The 26,347-nt window shown below is 42.7% G+C and overlaps 2 protein-coding genes across 5 annotated transcripts in view; one reads left to right on the top strand and one right to left on the bottom strand.

Annotated features, from left to right (window-relative positions):
* Positions 1 to 26,347, top strand: part of LOC145420475 (uncharacterized) — a 262,367-nt gene that overhangs the window by 25,700 nt on the left and 210,320 nt on the right. The window lies entirely within an intron of this gene.
* On the bottom strand, positions 3,727 to 24,641 carry kdm4aa (lysine (K)-specific demethylase 4A, genome duplicate a). 4 transcript variants are annotated; one of them, XM_080289759.1, is made up of 22 exons: positions 24,506 to 24,641; positions 22,048 to 22,212; positions 21,214 to 21,389; positions 21,013 to 21,127; positions 20,186 to 20,379; positions 19,834 to 19,883; positions 18,732 to 18,835; positions 18,475 to 18,612; positions 18,130 to 18,365; positions 16,691 to 16,956; positions 15,928 to 16,322; positions 15,419 to 15,515; positions 15,053 to 15,237; positions 13,874 to 14,078; positions 13,344 to 13,420; positions 12,049 to 12,104; positions 11,301 to 11,409; positions 9,402 to 9,590; positions 9,125 to 9,295; positions 7,983 to 8,102; positions 7,506 to 7,598; positions 3,727 to 7,405 (listed from the first exon to the last, which is right to left on the bottom strand). In XM_080289759.1, the coding sequence occupies exons 2-22, from the start codon at positions 22,183 to 22,185 to the stop codon at positions 7,265 to 7,267; spliced, it is 3,255 nt and encodes a 1,084-aa protein (XP_080145885.1). In that variant the 5' UTR covers positions 22,186 to 22,212; positions 24,506 to 24,641; the 3' UTR covers positions 3,727 to 7,264. The 4 variants fall into 4 exon arrangements, with proteins under 4 accessions (XP_080145885.1, XP_026050061.2, XP_026050060.2 ...); XM_026194276.2 differs by having other exon boundaries at positions 15,419 to 15,518; XM_026194275.2 differs by having other exon boundaries at positions 15,419 to 15,518; positions 15,904 to 16,322.

Below are 26,347 nucleotides of genomic sequence, written 5' to 3' on the forward strand. Positions count from 1 at the left end.
AGTGAAATAAAACGTATCAAATGCAACTGTGTGAAATAAACAGGAATCCCGTTCATCATAATGATGACATCTACTGTTTGCTGATAACTCGTATAAAATGAAGTCATCTCGTTTCAGAGGCGGAAATTTACTGAGCCACAGGAACAGCTTCAGAAACTGATTCAGGACTTTGAGCATATCGTTTCTTTATCTGGCTTCTCTTAGTCTAATATTACCAATCACATGAAACTGGTTATGAAATTGATTAGTCGTAAGTAACCCACAGCGCCTACACACTGTCACATGACCCACATCAGCTGGCGCGAGGTCCCTCTCCTGATTCGCTGCGTCCCCGCCGCGGCAAAGATGCCTTGAGTTCGGCTGCGCTGTCTGTTATTAAACTGCCTTCCGTCGTGCAGTTTCCGTATTTGTTTGAAGTGTACAGATGAAGCTATGGATGAAATATTGTACTGTTATGAAATGTGACAGTGCAATGATCAGATTCACGCTATAGAAGTGTGGAATCATTGTATATTAAACTGAATTCAAATCGAAATGGACATTTTCTGTCCCTGCAGGTCAGATGTGTTTGTTGTTGTGCTTCTTCATATTCACCCCCCCCCCCCCCCCCTTCATCCTGTCTTTGGATTACGGACGTATTTTTTTCCCGTCGTGAAACTGAGCCCTAAAGAGGAACTCCTGAAAACTGACCTTCAAAAGGAAATGAACAGGCATTTAAAAGTCTTTTGCACAGCGATTGCAAGCAGTGAAATTAATTGTGGTACATGTATTTATCCATGTTGTGTTTTGTATTTGTTTTGTTCCACTTCCGCTTTTTCCCAATTTGTTCAATATATTTTTGGTTTTCTTTGACAGATTTTCTGTGTCTGGTCTCATCATTCACACCACCTGGGCTCCATTCTGTGCATCAGTCAGTTACATCCACCCGCTGCATATATAGCTGGACTGGTGCTTTTTCGTTTTTATGGGCCGATGTTTTGTTGTTTGTTTGTTTTAGGGTCTTTTTTGTAACGGCATAAACAATGAAAGGTGGTGGATTGGCTAATTGGTCATGATCGACTCTGGGCTGGATAGATTACAGCCGATGAGGTCGAACTTTGAAGTTTCGCATTGAGCTCAAAAGGAGCAGTTTGTCCCGGACTTCAGCTGGAATAGAAAAAGACACAAAGCTGCAGTTATTCTGTCTTTGCGCTGCAGCTGCCTCCTCTCCTCTCATCCTCTCCTGTTTCTACTTCAATCATGAAACTGATCAATGATCAGCTGATCGCTTTTCTCTTGTTTGTTTATCGCCCACTTTGCGCCAGAAAGAGGAAACCAGCGGATGTCGCGCTAAACAACAGCAGCACCTTTAAGCTTGATCAGCTGTTGTTAGAATTGATTTAATATTAATTTCTAGTATCAGCTGATGTTTGCTGGAGCCACAGCTGTAAAGCTGCTGGTCATGATGTCATGCTCAAAAATGTTTTGTCTCACTCTCATTTCTTCTTGTTGCGTGTTTAAGCTCTACTTGGAACCTTGTTAAGATCCAACCATGCAAAATCTGATCTATTTATTAATGTTTTTGTTGCCATTTTTCAAGTGGTCTTTAATGTTTGATCAGGACTGAATCAAATTTGATGTGTAACAGCGCCATGTTGTGGCCAAAGAGAGTAGAAAAGAACTACCATTGATGATCAGGTGAAACAGAAGTTAAAGACAGTAGTTATGGACACTAAAAATGAATTAAGCATTTGTTTTATTACCACGATGGTCAAAGGGGAAGAAGAGTGAGCTATCAGCTGGGCAGTGGTGGATAAAATTTGGCCAGTTTTAACCCAAAGCCCACAACACAAACGCACATACCTGTAAGAATGACACAAACAAACCTAAACAACTGTGCAAAACGGCACCAATAAAAAGGTCAAAAAAATAAATTTGACACAAACCTGTAAATAAATAAAATCTGTAAAATATATACATCTTTTAGGCTTTTCCAGAAAGTTAAAAAATAAAAGAAGCGTTGGCTTAAAATAGGCTGGTTGCCAATAAGTGTTATGAAACTGAGTTCAGATTCACTCTGCAGAGGCGACAGATGTGTCACAGTCCAAACACACCACAGTGTGAGTCCGAAGAAGCTTTTCTCTGAGTGAACGCAGTGCGCGTCTGAGGTTGTAAGTGAGTAATTATATATCAGAAATAATAATATATTTAAAAACAGCAACAACAACAAAACCCACTAGTATGTATTGTAAGTGTCACCTGGCAGTTCGCTGGTGATTGGCAGAGTGGGTGCGTGGGGTGAGGTCGGCGCTCTTCTGTGGAAAAATCCAGAGGCGATTAACGCTCTCTGGTGCGAGTGGGTGTATTGTTCGGTAAGAGACTTTTGCCATTTCGTTTGGATCACTTATTGTTGTAGGTGCCGATTTTTAATGCGTGTTGTTGGACTTTTTTAGTGTGACCACGAGTTTTAATGGAGGAATTGATCGACTGCGCGCAGGGAAACCGATCGTTGGTATATTTGTTTGTTTTAGTTCTGTGATTTTTGAATGGTTTAATAAAACGGATATTTTATTTGGTAACATTTTAAACCATAATGTTGTTTTTCAGCTGTTGTTGTGCTGCCTCATCTGTCCTTTTGTCGTTCTTTTCATTGATTTGTAATTTTGTTTTGGTCCGTGCAGCCTTAAAGGCGGTTAATGCTTGAGAGTGAGCCGTGTGAGGACTAACCTCTCTTTTTGTTTGTGCCACTTCCTTTAACATCAACACATAGCGCTGATTCCCAGCTGTGCTGAGACCTGGATTGTTTGCCGTCTCATGTGCAGCGGGGATATCAGCAGGATGTGTTGTAAGTGCCGTCTGGAAATAACTGGGAAAACTATGTTTAATTAATGTAACAAATTATCAGTTTATTTCTTTGCCCCTTTTATTCGGTACCTTTGTCCTCGGTTACAGTATTTTTCCCCTCATGCGCGGTATTTGCACAGAGGTGGAGCCGCGCATGGACTCAGACTGACTGGACGCAACATTGAGCAGTTGCACCCTCTTGTGGCTGAAGTTGGTATTACATGAAAGTGCCCTTCTAACGCAATGAATTCGCTTCAAATCTCAAAAAGCCAAATCTGATGAGCTGCAATCTCACTCACACTGAGCACCTTTAAACATATGTTGGTAGAATATGACATGCCAGCATGTTTTTGCACTCTTACACCTCTGAGTTAAATTTATTTTCTAATTAGTAATTTTGACTTTTTTTTAGTTTCAGTTAATTTCTAGAGTGGATTTTATTTGAAACTGTTTAGTTTTACTTCAGTTTTTATTAGTTTCAGTCTCTGTGATGATTACTGTAAGGAGGGCATATATCAGAGGCAAAATAAGGAAAACCAGTGCAGGTATTATACTATGCTACAATATTCAAAATACTTTATTTTAGTTACTTTTAGTAGTAATAGTAGTTTTTATTTAACTATAATAACCAGGCTCTGATATTAACATAAACGTCCTTACATCACAGGACAGGAACCTGCCCGAGGACCTTCAGGCTTTAAAATTTGAGTCTGAACTTAAGTGAAAGTTGTTGGGTCATTGGACGTTCAGCACAAAGACAGTTACATCTGCAAACTCAGAGACGAGTATTGGAAGCGATTTGTGACAGAAGGACAGCAGCAAGAGTGAAGGGGAAGTCATTTAGTAATGAAACAGGAAACGGCTTACCTCAATTATATGGATAAGATCAAGACAGACAACTGGTGCTTAAGCAGATTTCTTTACTGAAACGAACACATGACTTTTTACAAAATGTTTCGATGATAATCTGGAAGTATTTTCATATTTTCCTTCAAGAGGAGACGACGAGAGTGGACCGGTCTCTCCTGTGTCGACAGGTAACATCTTAAAATGACATTTACACAGAACAGCTTTTACAAAACAACAACAAAATAGAATTGAAAGAAAATCCCGTCCCCACTCGCTCTCGTAAAACTCTTTTGATAGTTTCTGAATAAAACAAATTCATTCTGCACCGGCCTGATGGAGACGAACTCTGTGACGCCCGAGGCTCGGCCGGGAGGAGGAGGGGAGCACACAATCCATAAGACATCTTATAAATGTACAATTAACATTCTTAAACATTAACAAATTTAGCACACAGCTGTTCAAATGTCCTCGCAAATTTAAATAAAAGTGCAAAGCACAGTTTTCAGTAGGAGAGAGAGGAAACAAAGCGCATTAAAAATCCAAATGGACTCTTTAAAATTCATCTCTATAGTGTAGAAAAAATAGAACATACATCGGCAACCTCGACGGCTGCAGGGTCACTGCAGACTCTTATTAACGCAGAGGCTGCTTTCTCAAAGCACCTTTAATAAATAGGCAGGTAAAAACATGAAAAAGCGAATTTCAGTTCTGCTAAATGTGAAGGAATGCAGTTAATGACAAGGAGGCAATTTCAGTGAGTTAGATGGCACCGCTCCCAAAGAGAAATAGGTCATCAGTTTCTGTATCCTGCAGCCGGGAATGCTGGGAAAAGTTACAGGGAGATTCTTTCAAACAGCATCAAAGTAAAATCCTCTGAACTCTGAAATATTACACTTATTAGTCTTTTCCACATACAAACTTTACGTGGTTGTGTTGCTCAAGTATATTTATTGACAAATTTAAGCATTGAATTTATTTTCTTGCCACCTGTACTGGGACAGTCCTCTCGCCCTTATAAGAAGTTCAGCTGCTACGGTTCATCTTGTTTTCCCTTCCTGACGCCTTCACAGGGTCCTTGTTGTACTAAATATCAGTGCGCTGCTCCTCCACAGAGGATGTCACCCTGCTGACAGACTCCAGCTTTGCTGTTGGACTGCAGCTGCTGACGACCTACTGCAAGCTGAATGGACACCAGAACCAGTAGAAGGTGTACTGGTTCATGTGCCACTACATCAAGCTCACTGAGGATGTTAGAGCTGAACGAGGACTACCAGCTGCAGTCCAATGAAACCAAAGTCCACCCACAGGAAGAGGCTCTTTGGAGAATCAACAGACTTCACTGATATGTTGTTTATTTGTCCCCAAGTACTTGTAGTGGAAAACATTTAGTTTACTGCTGTTACTGAACTCGAAACGCCATAAAAATGCTCACTATGTGTCTAAAACCCGTCAGATTAGGAGTTGTCTGATCAGAGTAGAAATACAGGTTATTGACAGATTTAAGGCAAAGTTTTTGTTGGTACTGATTAAGTCTCGGTACAGAAACTCGGGCGTTCCAGCTGCACTACAGATAAACACTGAGGTTGCAGTTTAAAATAATCTCCTTGTAACAAGATCGCCTGACAAAGAGGTGATCAGAGTGTCGTTGGACTGAACACCAGTCCAGATGTGCTGGAAGGTTTGCCAGTGAGAGTAACTGTGTAACCTGCACTGTGGCTTAATAGACTCCTGTTTCTATTGGGTTAAAGGGGGGTGGGGGGTGGGGGGGGTTGGGGATTTTTCCAAATGTCATCATTGGGAAATTTAATTCTCCAACTCTGCAAATCATTTACATCTGTGGATGCCAAATGGAAGAAGATCAACCGATTGGCTAGTTTAGCTTGTTAACGAGTGATGAATTACATTATGCAACAATGTAGCCCCGAGTAAGAAATCTGGCGGTCAGCGAGGTCTGATCACCTGCTTGTTAAAGTGAACATTTGCCTCGGTTCAGGCTTCTGTCACAGACGTCACAGATCAACAGTTTCTCTAAACCTTTAAAAATACCATCAGGACAGCTTGAAGAACCTTCTAAGGTTGGGAACTGTCCCGACTCTTCAACGTCACTCCTGCATCTTTGAAACGCTATTTAAGGAAACAAATGGTTTCCTCTGACCACAATCTGTGGTAGTACATGAGCCTCACAAGCTGGAAGTCTGATGGTTTGTGGCAAATTTGCACATTCTTATGAAGTTGATCCACTTTTAGTGAAGTAGGGGGTGCCGTTCATTCTGTAACACTGTGGCGCTGCTGCGTGCAAGCAAGTTGTGTTCAATTAGATTAGCATGGCAGTATTTCAGTCTAACCTCCTCAAAGTTTGAAACCCGGCAAGTTTCAGGGGTAAAGTTTTTAAAAGCTCAATCAGTTAACCAACTGATCTTTTGAGTAACTGGTAGAAGAAGAATAAAGTTAATTCAGCTCTTCGATCAGACTCCTTAAATAATTAACTGTAAACGTTAAGATGTTTGATGTCTCTGCGTTTCCACTGCTGCAGCTAACAGCAGGTGTGAGCCGTCAGCTGATTCTGAAAATACAATCGTTTTGCAATAGTTTCAACTCTAAACACAAAAACCCTCAAAGAAGCTGCTGCTGTCAGCAAAAATGGAAGATTTCTGCACTTAATGTTAAACATCTCCATAAATGACCTTTAAGACGAGAAGTATGTCTGTGATGCTCGTTCTCAGTGTGAGCAGGAAGTGCTCAGCCTCCCCCCTCAGAAGCTGCCTGCCTTACTGCTGTGGCCCTGGCTTCAGTGACGCTACCACATATTTAAGAACCAGTAACTGGGGAAATATTTCTGTGAAGGAAATCTTGGCGTGCACATATAGCACCAGCCCCTTCCACACGCCTTCCTTCAGTAAGTCCAACTGTTGGAACAGTTGAGTGTTTTGGTTTTTCTCTACTGTAGAGAAGAGAACTGGACCAGTGGCAAACACAGGATGTGCAGTCAGGCGTGTTTGTTCCTGTGCTACAACAGTCGAGTGTAGGGTAATAAATCATCAAGTGAAATTTAAGAGTGAACATTTTGGACGATGCTGGTCGTTCTAACGAACTCAGACAGTCAGAAACTGTAAATCCGAGCGTATAAAAAGTTGCTGACCTGTTACTTGCCGGGCTCAGTGTATCACAGGCACTAATGGTAAAGGACAAAATGAAATAAAGCCGAGTTTGCTTTAAGCTTAGATCAACACTAAGGAGACTGAAATGTTTAGAGCAGATTCAAAACCTCATTTTTTTAAATTGACATCTTTGTGTCAAAATGCTACTTGACTGATGTAATGCTTTTTGTTGTATTGCTTCCTTCTGATGCGTGCTGCCGGGCGTGGATTCAGCCCGTCTGTGGACTTGTGTGGAAAAAACTGAATGAAACAATACTGCAGTTTCCTCGACTTACAGACAGGAGAGGAAAAAAGAGAACAGTCCAAAGCGGGTCCTGAAGGAAGTCATCTGGAGCTACACTCTCTCTGCGGCTAGCTGCTAAGTTAAGGTACAGTGAGCACAGTTCAGTCTGTCAGTGCTGCTGGTGAGTGGGTGGGCAGACAGGAAGTGGCCGTTACTCCATGATGGCTCTGTAGATCACAGGCTCGATGTAGTCCCCCCTGTAACGGGAGTTGATTACTCTCTGTCTCTTTGACTCCTGAATGATTTCCTTCTCCTCGAAGATCCCGTCGAACCTCATGTCCGATGCTTTCGACTGTAAAGAGATGGTACCGTCACTGAAAGTGCTTCTTCATTTTGATGAACTTCCAAGTAAACTGAAAGGAACACTGAATGGGACAGACGGGAGAACGTACCAGTCTGGTTTTAACTCTCTTGGGGAGTTCTTCATCCAGACTGTAGACATCATCTCTCTTGGCTGTTAGTTGTGATCCGTCCTCAAATTCCACCTGCAGTCCAGAAACATTGAGTCAGGACACAAAAAGATAACAACATTCAGCTTGTTGAACAACGTCTTTGCAATCTGCTGCTGATTTACTAGAAGTTTCCAGGAACAGCCAGAAGACGACTGCCTTTAAAGCCGAGCAGGTGACTCGTTTTATGTGAAGCTGTAAAGCATTTTGATTTCTTACTACGCGTCCAACCTACTCTGAAAATATTCCCCAATCAGAAATACGAGGCATGAAGGAGATGTGCTCGCCAGCGAACGCATCCTTCCTTACTGGAAGTCAGAAATGGTTCCCGCCTGCGTTCCCGTCTCTGCTGTTACACACTGAAGAGTTTTTTTCTTTACATGATTAAAAACTGGAGAAAGAAGACAAAAAAAATCTTACCAGGTACATTTGAATGACGTGAGCTGCCACAAACTTGGCCCCGTACACCAGGCCGTCCGTCCATCTCACCTGAACCACCTCACCCTGCGGCGGTGGTCCAAGCTGAGCGCAGTCTCGGTTCTAACAGGCAAAAAACAAACCAAGTTCAAAGAAACGTGAAAGGAGGATAAATATCTGATGCAACCTGACATGAAATATGGCAGTGTCAGCTGTTCTGATGCTCGGGTCAAGTGTGAAGCACTAGATGATGTTTGGATGACTCCAGAGGCTTATAATCAGGAACTGCTGTGTAACATGACTGTCAAAGGTGTGTGATGGCTTTAAGGCGAGCACAGGTGGATGAACTGTCTGCCTGCAGGGACAAGCTGTGAAAATATCCCAAATATAGTGCAGGGATATTGCAGTGACACACACGCTGTGGATAACTCAGGGTGTCGACGTGCATTTACACGTCTGAACAAATGTCTGCTAAAAGAAAGCAAACACACGAGCATCGCCTTTGACATCCAGCACAGTTTGCTTCATATTCATGGCTCATACCAGCTTCACAGTCTCACAACGAGTGGTTGTTGTTTCACAGGCTAACCAGGAGGCTGCCCAGCGTCTTCATCATCTTCATCATGACCACACCACTGTATTACACTGGCAACATTTCTGAATTTAAGGTTTTTTTACGTTAACTTCCTTTAAACAGTTTCAGCTTTGCCGGTTTTAAGCTAAAACTGTTAGCTAATCTCTGCGACTCACTGTTTTGACGCTGGGATGTTACTGCCAACTAACTGCTGTACAAAGTCGACATCTAGGCTTGTTTACAAGGATACACAATATATGGACACTGGGTCCCTTTGCCACATGAAACCAGCCTTTGCAAACACCTGTGAACGAGCTAACGGCTCACTGGCTCTGAGCGCGGTAAAGTAATGGGACGCCATCGCTGCAGCGAGTCAGGTTGTGAAGAGGGCGGTTCAGCCTCTCCACACCAGCAGGCAGCTTATTGGAGACAGCTGATGGACATTTCCTCACATTAAGTTTATTTAAATTCTGTGTGGTCTCCTTTATTAAAGAGACCACTCCCTGAGAGTATGTTTAACCACTTTGTGTTCTTTACAAAATGAAAAGACGTAGAAGGTAGTGGAACGTACCACGATGTCCTCGGGGAAAAGGTTATCGCTAAAAGAACCATCGTCAAAGTTGACCTCGTAGAACGTCTCTTTGGACAGCTGCACCACGTCACACTGGTAGTAGCGCCCATTCTTGTGCTTGCATATGACCTTCTGTCCCACGGTCAGCTCGTGCATGGCTGCCTTATTGCGCTGTCAAAGGGAAAAAAGTATTTTTATGCGTGCGACTGCAAACGGCTTCATAAATCTGATATTTGGGGAAGTTTGGGGTATAAAATAACGTTTGTTTGTTTTTTACCTCAATCTGAGCGGGACCTTTGTGTCGACAGCAGGTAACGTGTACCACAAACGGCCATTCATCTGGCTGCATCAGCACCCCGGCGGCCTGCGCACAGGTGGGGTGATAGGCGGTGGGGCAGCGCCCGTGAGAGCACTGCACGCAACAGCCGGACGCCTTCTTCATCCGCTTCTTACAGTAGTAACATTTCTGTTTGAAGTGAAAGAAAATTCGTTTTAGTCTATGAAATTATTTTTTATTAACAAAACTTCAAGGAACAAACTGCCCTCATACCAAGTATTAAATGTACCTGGTAACTCATCTCCAAGATCTTCCCTCTTCTTTCACACATTTCCATTTCAAACATATGAACAGTTACGGCCACATCAGGGACACTGTCGTGTCACTAGAAGCTCCCTTGTACTTGGTATTTAACAGCAGGAACTGTCTGCAAGTACGCCATAAAATTAGTCCCCCCTAGTATCTTGGTTCACATAATATCCTAAAAATCAGTAAATTGGTTGATAACAAAGTGACGCTGAGCAGGTGACATGAAAGCACTACTACCAACATACAGAATTCATCTTATGTGCCATCATGTTAGGAGCTACACTGTCAGGAAATCGAAGATATTTTAACCTCTTTAGAGTTTAACCGTAACACAGCTGTTTTTCTGCTATCTCGAACAACTGTACTGTATCTAGCTGCATCATGACTGTGGAGGGGCGTGGTCTGCAGTGCTGCTGCAGGGGAGGCGGACGCACCTGAGCGGCATCTGCAATCACACCTGGCCAGCTTAAAGTCTGTACTGGGTCCTGTCTGTTGTCAATGTTGTTGGTGTGTGTGGCTGCAAAGCTGCAGCCATCTGTGTGTCACAGCAACCGTGCAAATAAAAGTAAATGCTGAAAAGCATGAATGTGTGGGCAGGTCTGCTGTGGGTCGTTTCCAGGGGTGCCAAAACCCAGGATGGGGGCACGCCCGACCCAGTACTGGGCCAGCCAGGAGAGGAGCTGGCCCAAATGGGGACCACGTGGAGGGAGCAGGTGGCAACAATGGGAAGAACTGCAGCTTAGACTGGGTCCTGGCCGACGCCACCCACACCCGCGACCCTCGACTGTGTGGGAGTGCACCCGCGCCGGCCCCTAGAGTGAGACCAGCCAACCTGTCTTTGCACCTGTACCCACTCCTCGGGTAGGAGCGGCTGGTGCCCGGCAGTGGCCCGACCCAGTTTCTTATCCCCGAAGGAGGGTAGCCGAGCAACCTCCACCCCCACCACCTACCCAGCTGGGGCCAGAGGACGAGGCGCACGAGGGACCTCACCCGCCGGAGATGGAGGTCGGGGCGTGCGAGGGTCCTGCTAAGCCTGAAGTCGGCATGCTGGCCAGACCGGCCTCACCTCCACCAGAGGCCTGCCCACCGGCCGCCCGCCAACCCGTCTGGGAGCCTCGGCTCACGGCCACACCTGCCGCACCGCCACCTCCGGACCCACCTCGTCACCAGCGCCGATGGATACGCGGGCGACCACCTGAACTGACACCTCCCTGTCGCTGGGCCAGAGTCCAGACGCACCTGAGCGTCATCCGCAATCACACCTGGCCAGCTTAAAGTCTGTACTGGGTCCTGAAATGCTTCTAATCACAATCTGTAGCAGACGACTACATAAAGAAACCCGTGTCACACTTTTTAGTGTCATCTCTTCAGAACAACAGTGTTTCTTCTAAAGAGATATAACTAATGATAAACTGCTGTCATCTGTGTAGAGGAAGTGTTAAACGTCCTAAGATTTCAGCTTCTCTCTCTGTTCGTGACATTATTTGTACTTGCTGGTATCTTTGTTTTGTTCACGTTGTTTGCCGCACTTTCACTCTAATTAGCAGCTTTCAGACTCGAATTTCCTTCTTCATAAAAATGTGAACTTACCAGTTTGAATCTCTGCAGTGGGATCCCACTCAAGTCCACAGGACTTCTTTCTGTGATGTTGACAAAGCGTGCCTCCAGCACAGCAACCGCACACAGCACGTGTACCCACCTGCAACACACAAACACACCCCCACAAAGAGGTCACACCCGACCACAGGCAGCATCAGTTTGATGTTGTTTGTTTTCTTCATCTGTTTTTATGGTTCTAATTATCCAAGCAAAGATACAGCAAAATGAATCAGATGGCAGGGGAGTCAATTTTGTGCGCATCATCACACAAAACAATGAAGTCAAGTCCATTACTGAATCACACCCACGTTTCCCCACTTACACTTTACTTGCAGGCCGTCTAGATGTAATAAGGGCCTCCAGGCACCAAGATAGCAACTCATTTTAATGTTTTCTTTTTTAAAATAACCGTCTCACAGACTGACAAAATCCCCACCTGATTTACTCAAGAATAATCCCCTTGAATTTATCTTTCAGTTCCTGCTAACATGCACGCTCTTATCCTTCCAATTTCATGATTTCCTACCACCTGGCTTCTTGGCCAGGCCCTGAATTATATTCAACTTCTTGCGGAGACAGAGATCTCATGTGGCTGGTAAAAGCTACCTGCTGCATTTTCTCTGACAGAAAGAGAGGAAAATAAAACAAGAGGATTTCTGTTTCTAAGAACAGAATTTAATCTCGAGATGCACCACATGATCAGATGTGCTCACTCACTAATGTATCTTAAATGACTTACTTGTTATTGTTGGCTTTCTGCAAAGCTCCGCCCCTCAATGAACACAGGCAGCAATTCTACAAAAAAAGAGCGAGATGATCAAAATGATGAAAATACAGAACATCTGGTAGCTAACATCTAAATATGGATTTAATAAATCAATGTCTATGATGTGGTTGGAGATATCAAACACAATGTGTCTGATCTAAAAGTTTATTCAAACACGTGGGAGGTAAAATTAGGGACCCAATGGATCTGTTCAAGTTCCTCACTGTCACATTACAGCTTAAGTATTCGTCTTTTACATATTAATGAACATCTGTTACAGTCAAGTCACATTAAGTTCACACAGTTGTGATGAAGTCAGCCTGCAGCAGTTTCAGGTTCTGTCACAGCAGAGCTCAAGAAAAGGTGCAAACCTGAAAACGACTGCACACACACTTCTTCCTCTCCGTGATGAATTTTTGAAACACTGAATTTATTTTCTAAACTGTGATGAACGAGGCAGTTAATTCAGTGTTTAATCACATGATCAAACATGACAACCACACATGTAGGCAGAAATATTTCAATCCTGATGAATAAATAACAAATACTCCATCTCCCTCTGTCTATATATCGTCCCTGCCTGGGGACGGGACGGCAACGGGGAGCCAGGATGACGGGTCAGGGGGGAGATAACTGCTTTATTTGTGTGTGTGTGTGTGTGTGTGTGTGTTGTATTCATAAATAGTAATTAGTAGCCTAATCCTTTCTTCATTCAGCAACCCTGCACTACCAAAGTGTTAGAGTATAAATCTAATGGACTCAAAGCAGTCTCTCCTTCGAGTCTCTATTTATAATAATGTGTTTCATGCAGTGGTGCATATCAGTACATTATCAAGATGCAAGCTAATTATAAACTGATGTAGCATTTAATGTATCTGACTGTTTTAGGCAAGTAATCTTTTGCTTGTAACTCCAACGGTATCAAATGATCTGCCTACAAGTTGTAAAAAGTGACGTTTTTCTTCTCTCTGGTGTAGAAAACAGGTAACTGTAAAACCATCACATCTACTAAATTAATATAATTCAACACCCTTAAAAAAAAAAACACTACACGTTAATTAATGTAATTCATGTTACACGTTAATGGTGCAAATAGTGATTGTGTAAAATATCTTTTCATGATTTGGAATGTGGGACTTGTGAAGAAGCAGGATGGACAGTTCCACTTTTAGAAGCCGTTAGGAAACAAATCCCTTGACTACCAACTGGATTCATGCTAACTTGCACGGCTCGATAAAGAGTAAAAACAGCCACAATTATTGGCTGACCTCAGTCATGGCGTTGGCCTTGCAGCGTGCACACTTCCACTCCTTGTTCACACTGGCTGGATCGACACCGTAACAGGCTGGAAGATAGAAATGCAAACTTTGAGACGTCAGTGAAACACTGAAGAACTATGAAAAGCTTTAATGATTCCATTTTTATAACATGATTAATAACTGATGATATGATAAATGCTGTGTATGAAATGTCCTCTGTTTTGTTTGGCCTTTGCATCGGTTCAAACTCGTAATGAAATGATTACTCAGGAGCGTAAAAGACTTCATATTCTATTTTGTTCTTTGAATTTAATTCCTCGTTGTTCTCTGGTCATTTCGATAAACTATTTTGAAACAAAAATTCTTCTTCTCGCTGAAACATCATTTGTGCGTATAGTGGTCACACTTAAAGACTCGTTTTAAAGCAGGAAAAGCCTCTGATGAAAACACTCATATGCCAAACAAGGCTAAGTTAGATATAAACTAACACTCCTACTTGAAGAGTGCGTGTGTGTGCAGGCGCACATGCGTGTACTGACATGCATGAACTCTCACGCTGCACTGTGAGCAACTGATGAGGAGACTGGTTCCATCTTCTTCCAGACGAGGAGTGACCGGTTGCTCTTCACACTCAGCGTCGTCCTCTGTGGTGGTGGTGAAACACATCTCAGGAATCAGAGGTTTGGTTCGCATCCGCTCCCCGGCCACCACCACGTGCGTGTCGATGCTGTTCGCACACTCAGTCTGACAGCAGTCACAACAAACACATGTGGACTCTGTTAAGAGTTGCTGTTTGTCTCTCAAAACACACAATTTATTGCTTTCATCTTCAGCCGCAGAGGTTTAAATGCTCCGTAATCTTACGCGCCCTGATTAGCTGTCAAAAATACTATTTTTGGAGTCGCTCCATATTCAAACCTGATTATGATCAAACAAACATCTAAGAAGCAAAACAGTCACACATTAAGGTACAGCGCTAATATTAGCAGACTGGAAACCAGTACTGGAGATGAGATGTTTGTAGGATGAAAGAAGGGAAAATAGTTGAGGAAAAAGGTAAATATAGATGATATGACACGACATTCAGTCTATGAATGGAACGTTTGAAGATTTCACAGATGACGGACTTTTGTTTAAAATGGAAAATCTGGAGTCTGTTCAAGTTTGCACGAACAGCCATAAAGAGGATCAATGCCAAGTACGAGAGTTGGACTGGACGAACATATCAACGACAGCCCTAATTTTGGGGGGGAAATTAGTTCGTCCATGTTTGAACTTCTGTGTTGTAAACGGGCAAATCAGTCCGTGCATGATTACATTGCCCATCAAAAAGTCTGCGCGTGCGCGAATGTATCGCCCATCGTCGATTATTGGACTGACAGGTGTCGGTGGGAAATCTTTACATATGGCCCGACACTACCAAGTACATTCATTGAATTCATGTAGATGCAGTTTGGTAAATGAAGTTGCCGTGAGGCTGGATTTACTCTGTACTGTGATGTATCAGAAGATACAGTCTGGACCAATTAAAACAGTGTAAACTTCCCATGATGCAACTGTTCTGATAAAAATCCCTTTTAGCAAACCTCACCTGGCTTGGCTCATCTCACCAAAGAACACTATATTACTTGCATGTTCAGATGCTGCGGGGGCCTGTACCATATCTGGTTTTGTCTCGGTGGACTGGTGAGGAGCAGGTCTGCTCTGCTGCGAATTACCTGGTGGTACGTGTGGAAGAGCAAACAGATGGAGCAGTATGGAGGCTTGGAGCCTATTCGCTGGTTGTACTCCCTCTCTTTCTTCAGGTTGGGTGGCCTGCTTTGCCACAGGTGAGCCAGAGGCTTGGCCCAGCCCTCACCCTCCACACCCCCTGCCTCCACTGGGGGCGGCTCTTCTGGAGTCTCTGAGGCACAAAAAGCAAAGACAACACATTTAGCTAAAACAGCATTAGGAATGACAGAGGCCTGGTTTGTTTAGTTTCACTAATCTAATTCTGTTATTGGCTTTGAAGTCAAAGGTGGCTTAATTACCTCTCAAATATAAACTACATGCAGATAATGGGACCTTAAAGTGTTCAGACACACCTTCATCACTCATGCCGTCTTTTATGAGTGGATGGTGTCCTGGAAGCTGCCCAAGGTCAGTCTCAAAGTCTCGAAGTCCTGCCATCGCTTTTGCCACCTGCTGGAGAGAAACAGCATTTTCAAAAGGCCACACAGCTAGTTTGCAGTTGATCATGTTTGCACCATATATGCATCATTCTCCAGAGGCCTGCGCCTTCATCATTTTAGGGTGTTTTTATATTAATAATATCTGAGCATGAAAGTAAAAAAGGCTTACACACCACTAGATGACGAGACTGGGCTGCACCAGAATTCTTAGTTAGCGATGGTATAGTTAAAGTAATGCAGTCGTGGAAAGTAGCAAAGAGTGTTGATGGCTGCATGTATGCATTTGGACAAACACACGAACCAAAGACTGGAGAAAATGTTTAGAACAGTACAAAGATCACACATCTTGGAATGACAAGGCCAGAAAAGTGCAAAAACTACAGCAGTGGGTAACTTACAATGTTAAATACATGTCCACTCACTGCTTTGCCAACATGACAGTTGTCCTCCTCGGTTTCATGGTCGCTATCCTCACTCGTCTTCTCCTCTCTGTACAGCACTTCTCCGTCGCCGTAGTCTCCTTTGGCATAGCTGTGGACGTGCAGGACGTCTGCGGGACTCAGCGTCCTCTGAAACACTTTGCTGCAGCTGTTGTCCAGTGGAGGCTCCTCGCTTCCAGCGGTCTCCTCAGCGCCCAGAGAAACCACCTGGTTCTCAGTGGACTCGGGAGGAAAGACCTCCATAGCCACCACGCAGTTCTTCTCTTTTTTCAGCGGACTTCGTCTGTTTGAAGTTTTCTTGGCATTGGCTTTGGACTGAGCTTTAGGCTGGGGTTTGGTCCCTTTCTCCTTCTTCACCTCCTTGACTTTCACTGTGTCTGAAAGAGATTCATTGAGATACACAGACTAGCACTTTGCCCCCAAACTTTTACAGGACATGGGTTCAGTGTGCCACAGAGTCTTTTTATAATCTTCACTTTATTTCACATATTCAAGTTATTTTTACTTCCAATAGTGTTAACATGCTGCACAGGTCATAAACAAGAGGTCTTTAAAATTTTAATTGTAAGTGGGCTGAAGCAGTTAAAAGTAGTCTAACATAAACGCTGTAATTTGATTATTTTAATAAACATGTAACTTGGATGCTGGCGTGACCACAGTGCTCACGTCTGCTGTTGCTCACAGTGGTCCAAGTGTCGGCTCAGGGAGTTTGTGTGAGGGAACATTGGTGTGAAGTCTGAGGTACCTTTTTCTGCCTTGCTGGTCACTTTAGTTGGAGACTCCTTACGTGACAGCTTGGCCTTCTTTGGCTCCACCTCCACCTCCTTTGGCTCCACCCCCGCCTCCTTTGGCTCCACCTCCACCTCCTTTGGCTCCACCTCCGCCTCCTTTGGCTCCACCTCCGCCTCCTTTGGCTCCACCCCCGCCACTGGCAGCTCAGGTTTGACATCTTCAGAGGCTTTGACAGCTTCAAGCTGACGTTTAGTCCCAGTGTGAGGCTCTGGACTGATACTTGGGAGAGCAAATCGAAGACATGTTGGACAGGACTCAAAACTAAACCGTGTTTCTCAAAGACTGCCGCGAACAAACTAACAACTCCGAGTGAGGCTGACATTAGAGGTGGGAATCACCATACAACTCGCGAAACGATATTATCACAATACTTAACGCACGATACGATATTATTGCGATTTTTTAAAAATATTTTGCGATATTTAAATTCTGCACATAAAGGTAAACTTTATCAATATTCATTTTATCTAATATCAAAGTCTCGCACTCAGTCTTTCTCTCATTTCAGTTTTATTGTTGACAAACTGAACGGTTTGTATTACAGTCTAGTCCAGCTTAACTGAATGCAACCATCTGGTACAATTACAGCTATTCTGAACTATGCAATTCATGAAAACTATGCAGCCCCTTCAGCAACTGAAGAATTTGAAAGTAAATTTAAAAAAATATAACTTTACATTAAATAAAAAAGTTTTAAACTTAATTAAAATAAAACATGTCTTAAATTAAAATAAGTAAACTGTCATGTTTATTGCTGCCAAAAAAAAAGTTAAACACATTTGGACAGTGAAGGAATGTCAGGATTCTTGCTCAGAAAAAGGATCAACGTGCTCTGAAGTCAACATGCTCTGACTGCAGAGCATGTTGACTTCAGAGAAAAAGTTGTTTGTAACAAAATATCGATTTCTGCTGTCCCTGTATCGATACATTATTAGCAAACAAAATATCACGATACTACACAGTATCGATTTTTTCCCCCACCCCTAGCTGACTCCGAGTGAGGCTGACATGTGAGAGCAAATCACATAATCTGTCACAGCCTATGCTCAATCACTTCTGGCAGAGCCTAAAGAGATTTGTGTCAGTGCTGCTCCTCTGAGTGGAGACAGAACCACCTCTGTACTGGAAACAGTCTGAATCACTGCAATCTTTAAGCTGAGAACATCTGCAGTGACTCAAATTTTCATCTTTATGGTGGATGCATGTTTTAATTCAACTAATTAGCTTTAGCTGATTATTGTTATTGTACTTAAAATTGGTTTATATGCCATATAAATAGTTTGGGTAAAGATTTTGAGCATTTAACAATGATTTATTACGACCGGTTCACATCCGTATCAGAAAACTCCGTGAATATAGGAGCAGTGGGTTAGTAGTGACTATAAATCAGACCTTTTGTCCTCCTGGACAGCAGTGTTGGGCTCCTCGGATGGCACCTCAGCAGGACTCTCCTTTGAAGGTCCGATCTTTTTGTCTTCTTTCAGAAACTCGGCGGCCTCCGGCGTGGGCTTGGAGTGGTCGATGGGAGCGTTGTCTTTCCCTGCCTTCCACAGCTTGTAACGTTCAGGTTGAAACTTGCGTACAAATACGTCCATGGAGATCTTCACCATGTCCTGCCGGCATGAACACTGAGAGGAAAACACTCTTAACACACTACGAAGTTGATAAGAATTCACTTCACTATAAATAAACCAGCTGTGGAGTTATACTCAGTGCCGTTCAAACGTCGTTATGTACCAGCGTTGCTTGTTTGCCGTAATCGATCCATCGTTGAGTGGCAAAATTAGTTGACTCGGCGCAGTTGAAGCCGTGGTTGAAACCAGCGTGATAACCAAACGGGAACGTCACGATGAACTGCCCGGCCTCCTGAGTGACCTGAGTCGAGAACAACACAGATCAGTATAAGATGAATGTTTTATTTTATTTTTTCTGCTTATCTGTTCATCACCATTTAGTGTTGCATGTAAGACAACGCAAATTAAATAAAAGATTACCTTTTCAAATGGTATGCCATATTTTTTCAGGATGAATGGTGAAATTAAAGTCATCTTGTGGCGCAGGAAGGCTTCACAGCCCTGGACGTTACCTGGAAAGAAACCTGGAAACAGGATCTCATCAGCAGCGGTGCAGTTGGGCCTCGTTGGCTCTTTTTATTTAAATGGTTTAGTGTAAAACAGTTATGTGGGATATGTAAACATCACTGCCGTTACAGTCTCTGGGGTGCTTTCTGAGTGTACACTGGACTTCCCCTTTCATACGGCAGTGGTAAAATCGAGCTTCTTTCACCTCAGGCAGCTGCAAAAATAAAGCCAATTCTTTCGCGGCAGCACTTTGAGACAGCGATCCACGCCTTTGTTAGCACTCGGCTGCATTACTGTAATGCACTTCATGTTGGGGTCAGCGCATCATATATTACTCAAAATGCCGCAGCTCGTCTTTTAACTGGCACTTGAAAGTTTGAGCACATTTCCCCTGTTTTAGCTTCACTTCACTGGCTGCCATTTCTTTTAGGATTCATTTTAAAATTCTTTTATTTACTTTTAAAAGCTCTCCATGGCCTAGCTCCATCTTATCTCTCTGAGCTGCTACAGCCTTATACACCCACCCGCTCTCTCAGGTCAGCTGATCAGCTGCTCCTGCATGTACCCAGGACTGGGCCTAAACTTAGAGGAGATCGTGCTTTTGCTGTAGCAGCTCCAAACTGTGGAACGAGCTTCCTTTAGAGCTCAGACAGGCCACTTCTTTACCTGTTTTTAAGTCACTCTTGAAAACCCGCCTCTTTACCCTGACCTTTGACACCACGTGAGATGTTGGTTTTTATTTTTATTTCAGTTGTTTTTAGGTGATTCGATGCAGTTTTATCTTGTTTTTGTTTTAATTTTATGTTTTATGTGTTTATTTTGCTGTTTTCTGTTATTCTATTGTTTTAACTTATTTTCTGTACAGCACTTTGTTCCTGTGCTGGGTATTTTAAAGTGCTTTATAAATAAAATTGGATTGGATTCATACATCTACACATAATAAGCTGAAGTCACTTCAGGCATCGACTCTGTGATCAAGCAGCTTAAAGACAACAATAAGGGTTCTGTCACCTACCCTTGGCGAGCCTTTCCAGACGTTTCCCTTGCTCTGGTGGGACGACGTACCTAAGAAGTAACAAACGTACAGAAATACTGAAAAAGGTGATTGTGACGTTTACACCAGAGTCAAAAATGCTCCAATCGGTGGATGAGATCCCTGCTTCACTTTAAGTAATAACTACATGAACAGAAACAATAACTGAATGTTTTCAACAGTAAATAAACAAACAAAGACATTTTTAAAGGATTTTTCTAAACTGTTTTGTAAACTGGCTGCTTTGGCAAACAGACTTCTGCTAAATACAAAAACTAGATATGTGTTAATATTCACTCGTTCAAACAAAGGTGAGGTTTGTCAGTGACCCTACCAGGACTTTGGCTCTCCAAAGTGCAGGTAGTTGATGCTATATAGATCCATGTCTTCTGTGTGCCACGCAAAGGCGCTCTTCCACATCCCAAAGTACAGGTAGGGCGTGTTGACACCCTTGATCTTGATGCCACTCTCATTCTCCACAATGTCCAGGATAGTGTTGAGACGACCAATGTTCCATTCAGTCACATCCTGCAGAGGAAGGATTCACACAGGCTGCAAGTCAGGACAACTAACCGTATGTGTGAAACTGATTTACCTTTAACTGATCAGGAAAACTAAGGAATGAAGAAAGATGTGAGTTTGTGAACATAAAAGTCTCTTTTTTTAATCTATGAGAACAACCGCATCCCAGTTTATCAATTTAGTAGTGCAGCTAGTAACAAGCTAGCTCCAGTGTATAATATGTGGTTGTATTTTCCCATCAGTTTGCCTCAATTCTATCCACACGTTCCTCCACAGATTCTCTCTTTCCATGAGAGATTACAATTCGTTGGACCCCAGCTGGGAACGGTAATCTTTCTGATCTTGGAGTGCCAGACTAGTCCGAATCTGCAACAGGTAGAGCTGCTTCATTTGCTCTGAGCTCACCAAGGCTGCAGAACAGAGACGGCAGTCAAGACACTGAACTTGAAGATAGGCGCCGGAAGAGAGGTTCTCTGAGAGCCAGCTGATTCTATCGCTCAACGATTTATCACAAATACTCAGGTAATAACACTGGCACAGGAGGAATGTGTAAACTACATTTTTTAACAACCCCACCTGTCTACCACAAACAGAATTTAATATATTTAAGTTCCATGTATGCAGCCTATCACCACTCACTGGATCGTATAGCGTTCCACTGACATCAGCACCGTAAAGTGGAGGGTTAAAGGTCAGGTTCTTCCAAAACTTCCTCTCCAGCTCGTCAAAATCCACGTATCGTGGGCTGCAGAATCTACAGAGAGAGATATTCAGAGAAGACTGAGCAGAGGTCACAGTCGCTGAAACCCATTCATGCAAACTTTCATTGAGTAAACTGACTTGTCCATGTTGGAGGTCTTGCGGAAATCATGGACAGTCATGGGCTTCTTTTGGATGTTGTACTGTGTGAATAGTCCTGACTGGCCGGTAACCACCTGCTGGATGGGAGCGGGAATCACCAGGTCATCGATATCGTCATAAGTCTTTCTGGGTTTCCAGCCTTTAGGAGGAATAACCTGCAAGGAGCACAGATGAGAGAAACTCAGGGCAACAGCAGAAGGAAAATAGTGAATTTCTGGAATTAGTATCACACTGAATTTCTCACCCCTTTTACATATTATCATTGATATTATTATTATTTAAAATACATTTATCTTCCTGTCTTAAGTCTTTTTTTCTTTTTTTTTTAACATATTTTAACAATTGATGGAAATTGTGTAGACAGATACCATTGTGTGTATGTAAAGATGACACAGGAAGTACGGCTATGAATCAGTGCACAAGTTATGTTATTTTAATGAGTGACTTTACAGGCATGTTAGCTTTAAACAATAGCACAGGAGTCTCAGACTCCTCTTACATCTGCCTCTTCAGAACATTTATATGGCAACACAAATGTTATAAGAAACTATTTAAAGTAACTAAAAGGATGATAAAACTCTGAATATGTCAACATTGAACACGACCAGTTAACCTAACTTCCTGTTAGGTTCACGTTTTCACACTAAGAGCAAACTTTCAGATGTGATCCTCTAAACACTAATGAACAGGAAACGACTGGCTTCTGACTTTGTGCTTTGGTTCAAAAGTCTTTAACAGCTGTGGTACAAAGACATTCGCAGCGTTTCTCTGCTCTGCTAAACAAAAAGTGACAAAAAGACAGAAGCAACTTACTTTTGCCATCCCAGCTCTGTGCGCTCCTTGTGACTCCATAAAGGCAATGTAACGTCCAAAGTCCTTGAACTCCTCTTTGGAGGGGGTGAATGTCATCACCCTGCAGCCCACACTTTGGGCTGGCGTGTCTGTGGTCATCTTGGGAGTGTTATTGTGACCTCAACTCTGGAAAACATAAACACGATTATGTCTGTTTGCCTGACAGTTAAGCATACATTCAGACAATGCAGCACGCTTAGCATCAATGGAGCATCTGTGGGAGCATCCTGGGAGTAACTCAGTTTCTTTGTTGTGACTTGCCTTTAGCTGATGTTGCTCTTTATTAACGTTAGTTGCTATGCATTTTTTTTAATCATGTGCTCTACATTCATATACACACAAAGTGAAAATCTGCACAGCCTGTCAGTTAAGTACAGGAAACCATTCAAGCATCTTCTCTCATATATTCTAACTGATCTGCCGCAGTGATCACAAACACCACAATCAGTGACATTCACCAGATATCCACCATCCCCACAGGTTCACAGTTCCTCTTTTAAGTCTGTGACCACGTCTGAACCCCTCTGTGCCATTTAACAGACTTAACTGATCATCTCAAACACACTGCCAGGTGATAAAACCAGAACATCAATTTTTTAATACAAACTTGAAAAACAAACAAAAAAAAATACTCTGTGTAACTTTGGAGCCAGTTTAACTTTTACATTACAAAGACTAATGTTATCTATGATAAAACCTAAAACCTTCTGAAATCAGCACACAGGAACAAGGCTGCTCAATTACAGCAAAAACAATGATTTTGGTCAATTATTTACTGTGATAAGTCATTAATTTGTCAAATATCCAGTTTTTATGGCCTTTCAAATTTTTTCTTTGTTTATAGATGATACCCTTTAACTTTAAAGAAAAGTCAATAAAAAAACTACATAAATACATAAAAAAGTCAAGCTCACAGGGACTGATTGTTGCCCGACTAGTGGGTGTTTTGACCACAAAGGCCGTTTCGCAAGAGCAACTGTCAATACCTGCTGGCCCACAGCTTCCACAGTGGGATCTCTCTGGGTGCAGACAAGGCCTAAAAAAGGCCCAGACAGCAGCAGACTCACACACCTCAGGAGAGATGCTTGGTCTCCACACACAGAACTAAGTAGAGCTGAAGCTAACAACCAACCAAAATGCTTTCAAATATAAACACACACAAACATTAATGATGCTACAGATCCTTTCTGCAACTTTTACTTCTGAAAATATTGCGTTGACCTGAGGCTGTATCTGGTCTCATTTTACTACAAAGACAAAACAAAATCTTCAAATGAATATGAAAAAAAAAAAGAGTAATCTTATCCTGATTAGCTTGTTTTCATAACTGTTAAAAGCCATAATCATAATTCAAATTAAAATCTCTACACAGGATGTAATAAACCACAACCTCATAGCAGTGCTGGGCACTACAGTTTCAACAAAGGCACCACAACCACACCCACCCAACAATTCGCACTTTGAAGCATTTAAACTAGAAATAAATGCTTATTTGAGACTTCTCGTGATAATTAATTATATCAACAAACACAGTTTCGGACATATCACCAAGTTGAACTATACCAAGCATCGCAGCAATAACTTCTGTGATTTTACATTATTGTCTGCTTGTGAACATTTTCCTAACTTCATGAAAACTGAAAACCTCTCCTCAGTCAAAAGCACTCCCAGCAAAACATCCACCCAGACTGGGACCAGAACATAAACACACGGATCCCAAACACCATCTACAGCCTCGTTTCAGGTTTGTGAATTCAAAAAAAACTTTAACCAAGCCTCCACCTTTAGTAATAACACACAATAAACTATATTTGATTAGTTTATTCTTTAACAGAATAATAACGTAAACTCCCGAAGTAATTAGTTTAACTGAACAATGTGTATCACAAAAATCGATTTCCGATTACACACATACTCAACTTTTAGCTAAAGGCAACGCTGCACTCTGTCTTAACGGACTTTACTGGAAGACTCGGAGATCCTCTGTGATTGGACACAGTCCCGACTCAGTCTTATCTTCGGCATGTGATTGGCTCAGCAGAACGTCACTCACACGTGGTAGCCCACTTACAGCGCATCTCCTCGGAAAAATATTTAGCTAGTCCGCTAGCTAAAATGCTATCTGCAGCATAGCTTGTTCTGCGACCCGAGAATTAAAAGTTAAGTCAACAAAAATCAAAAACACCCTAATGTTCAAAAGTAACCACTAAGTAGCCAACATTTACGGACAGCGCAGATCCTACCGTCAAAACTGGTAGAAGTTAATAGCAGAAGTGCTGCGGACTCGGAGATCTGACAGCTGCTAACCAACTAGCAAACATGGCTTGTTGCTCACCGTTAGTTTCTCATGCGCAAACTTAACAGTTATTTCTGCTCCCCTCAAAGTGAGCCGCTTCACAAGTGACAAACTTTAACTTACACACGCTGAAATGAAGGGGAGTTGTTTGCTCTCCGATCACAGGTAACAGAGTTGCAATACGGACAACATCAGTCCGGCTAGAAAAGACAGTCCTCCATTATTACAGTGACGCATGCCCAGTGTGTGTTTGTTTACACAGCGCATATGAAGGCGGGGCTACCATAGTCTCCCAGCTAATCACAACGCCCTGTGTTTCCAGACCACGCCTCCTGCTGTTCTGATTACGGACAGCTCAGCTGATGAAACACCTGTTTCCCATTCTGAGATATTAAAAGTAAGTTGAAGAGATTCTGATGTTTTATTTTAATGTCACGGTTGTGAGAGGCCAGCAGCTTTTTTTATGTTCATTTTTTCACATTTTTATTGTGGATAAACCTTTGGCCTTTGATGGTAAACTGATGAGAACCAGATTGTGAGGCAAGAAGCCACTGGGTAGGCTTCCACTGAGATCAGTTACAATCTGTGTTTTGTGTGGAAATACAACTAGCATTAGTAAGTAAATGAGCTTTGAGCTTTTACATCATCCTGATCAAGGTGCCTTGTGCCAACAGTTATAGACGACAGGTGGTTCCACCGACAAAAAGTACTTGCTGCTGGAGTAATCAAGGAGTTGCACAGTCTATATGCATCCCCAATTGCTGTAGCAAGGGGGGAAAATTGCATAATCAGGATGTATATTGATTACAGACCATTCTAAATAAGTACAAGAACCCATGATGCCTTAGACTCAGTGGTTGGATGCATCAGTGAGCTTGATGAGACAGTGTACCAGGCTGTGGTTGACTCCTTTGGCACGCGGTGTGAGGAGAATCACTTACAGCTCAATGTGATAAAGATCAAAGAATTGACTGTAGACTTCAGGACCAGGAAACCTGTGACCTCTGTTTCAATCCAGGGGGTCGATGTGGACATCGTCGAGGACTATAAATACCTCGGAGTACACACGTTTAGTGAGAGACTGAGATTACACAAATGCACCACTGAACGACATAGGAAATCATTCCTGCCTGTGGCCATATCCATCTCCAACTCCTCTATCTAATGCACAGTACACAGTGTAATAGCTGCACCCTTTTGCACATCCTCCACAGTAAAATAACAAATAGCAAAGCTTTACAGTTTAATGTAAAATATCAATCGTAAATATTTCACTTCTGTGATATTCTGTATATTTATAATTGAGTTATTTGTATATATTAGAGCTATTTCTTATATTTTGTTAACTTTGAAATTTGTTCAGTCTCTTACTGTTATTGCCTTGAAGCAACTGTAACCACATAATTTCCATAGGTATTAATAAAGTTGGCGGCACGGTGGCACGGTGGTTAGCACTGTTGCCGCACAGCAAGAAGGTCCTGAGTTCAATTCCACCATCAGGCCGGGGTCTTTCTGTGTGGAGTTTGCATGTTCTCCCCGTGTTTGCGTGGGTTCCCTCCGGGTACTCCGGCTTCCTCCCACCGTCCAAAGACATGCAGCTTGTGGGGATAGGTTAATTGGATAATCCAAATTGCCACTAGGTGTGAATGTGAGTGCGAATGGTTGTCTGTCCCTGTGTGTCGGCCCTGCGACAGACTGGCGACCTGTCCAGGGTGTACCCCGCCTCTCGCCCTATGACAGCTGGGATAGGCTCCAGCGCCCCCCGTGACCCTGAAAAGGATAAGCAGAAGCGAATGGATGGATGGATTAATAAAGTTTTCTGATTCAGATTTTCAGGAATATGATTTGAAGGTGTCCACTGACAAGTTCCAAGTTTGTAAAACTGTATCCAAGCACATTTGCTACATTGTGTCTGCCACCAGCCAAGAAAAATAGAAGCAATAACTTAGTGGCTCCAGCCTACTG

This window comes from Astatotilapia calliptera, chromosome 15 (genome assembly GCF_964374335.1).
Source record: "Astatotilapia calliptera chromosome 15, fAstCal68.1, whole genome shotgun sequence".
Classification (NCBI taxonomy): domain Eukaryota; kingdom Metazoa; phylum Chordata; class Actinopteri; order Cichliformes; family Cichlidae; genus Astatotilapia; species Astatotilapia calliptera.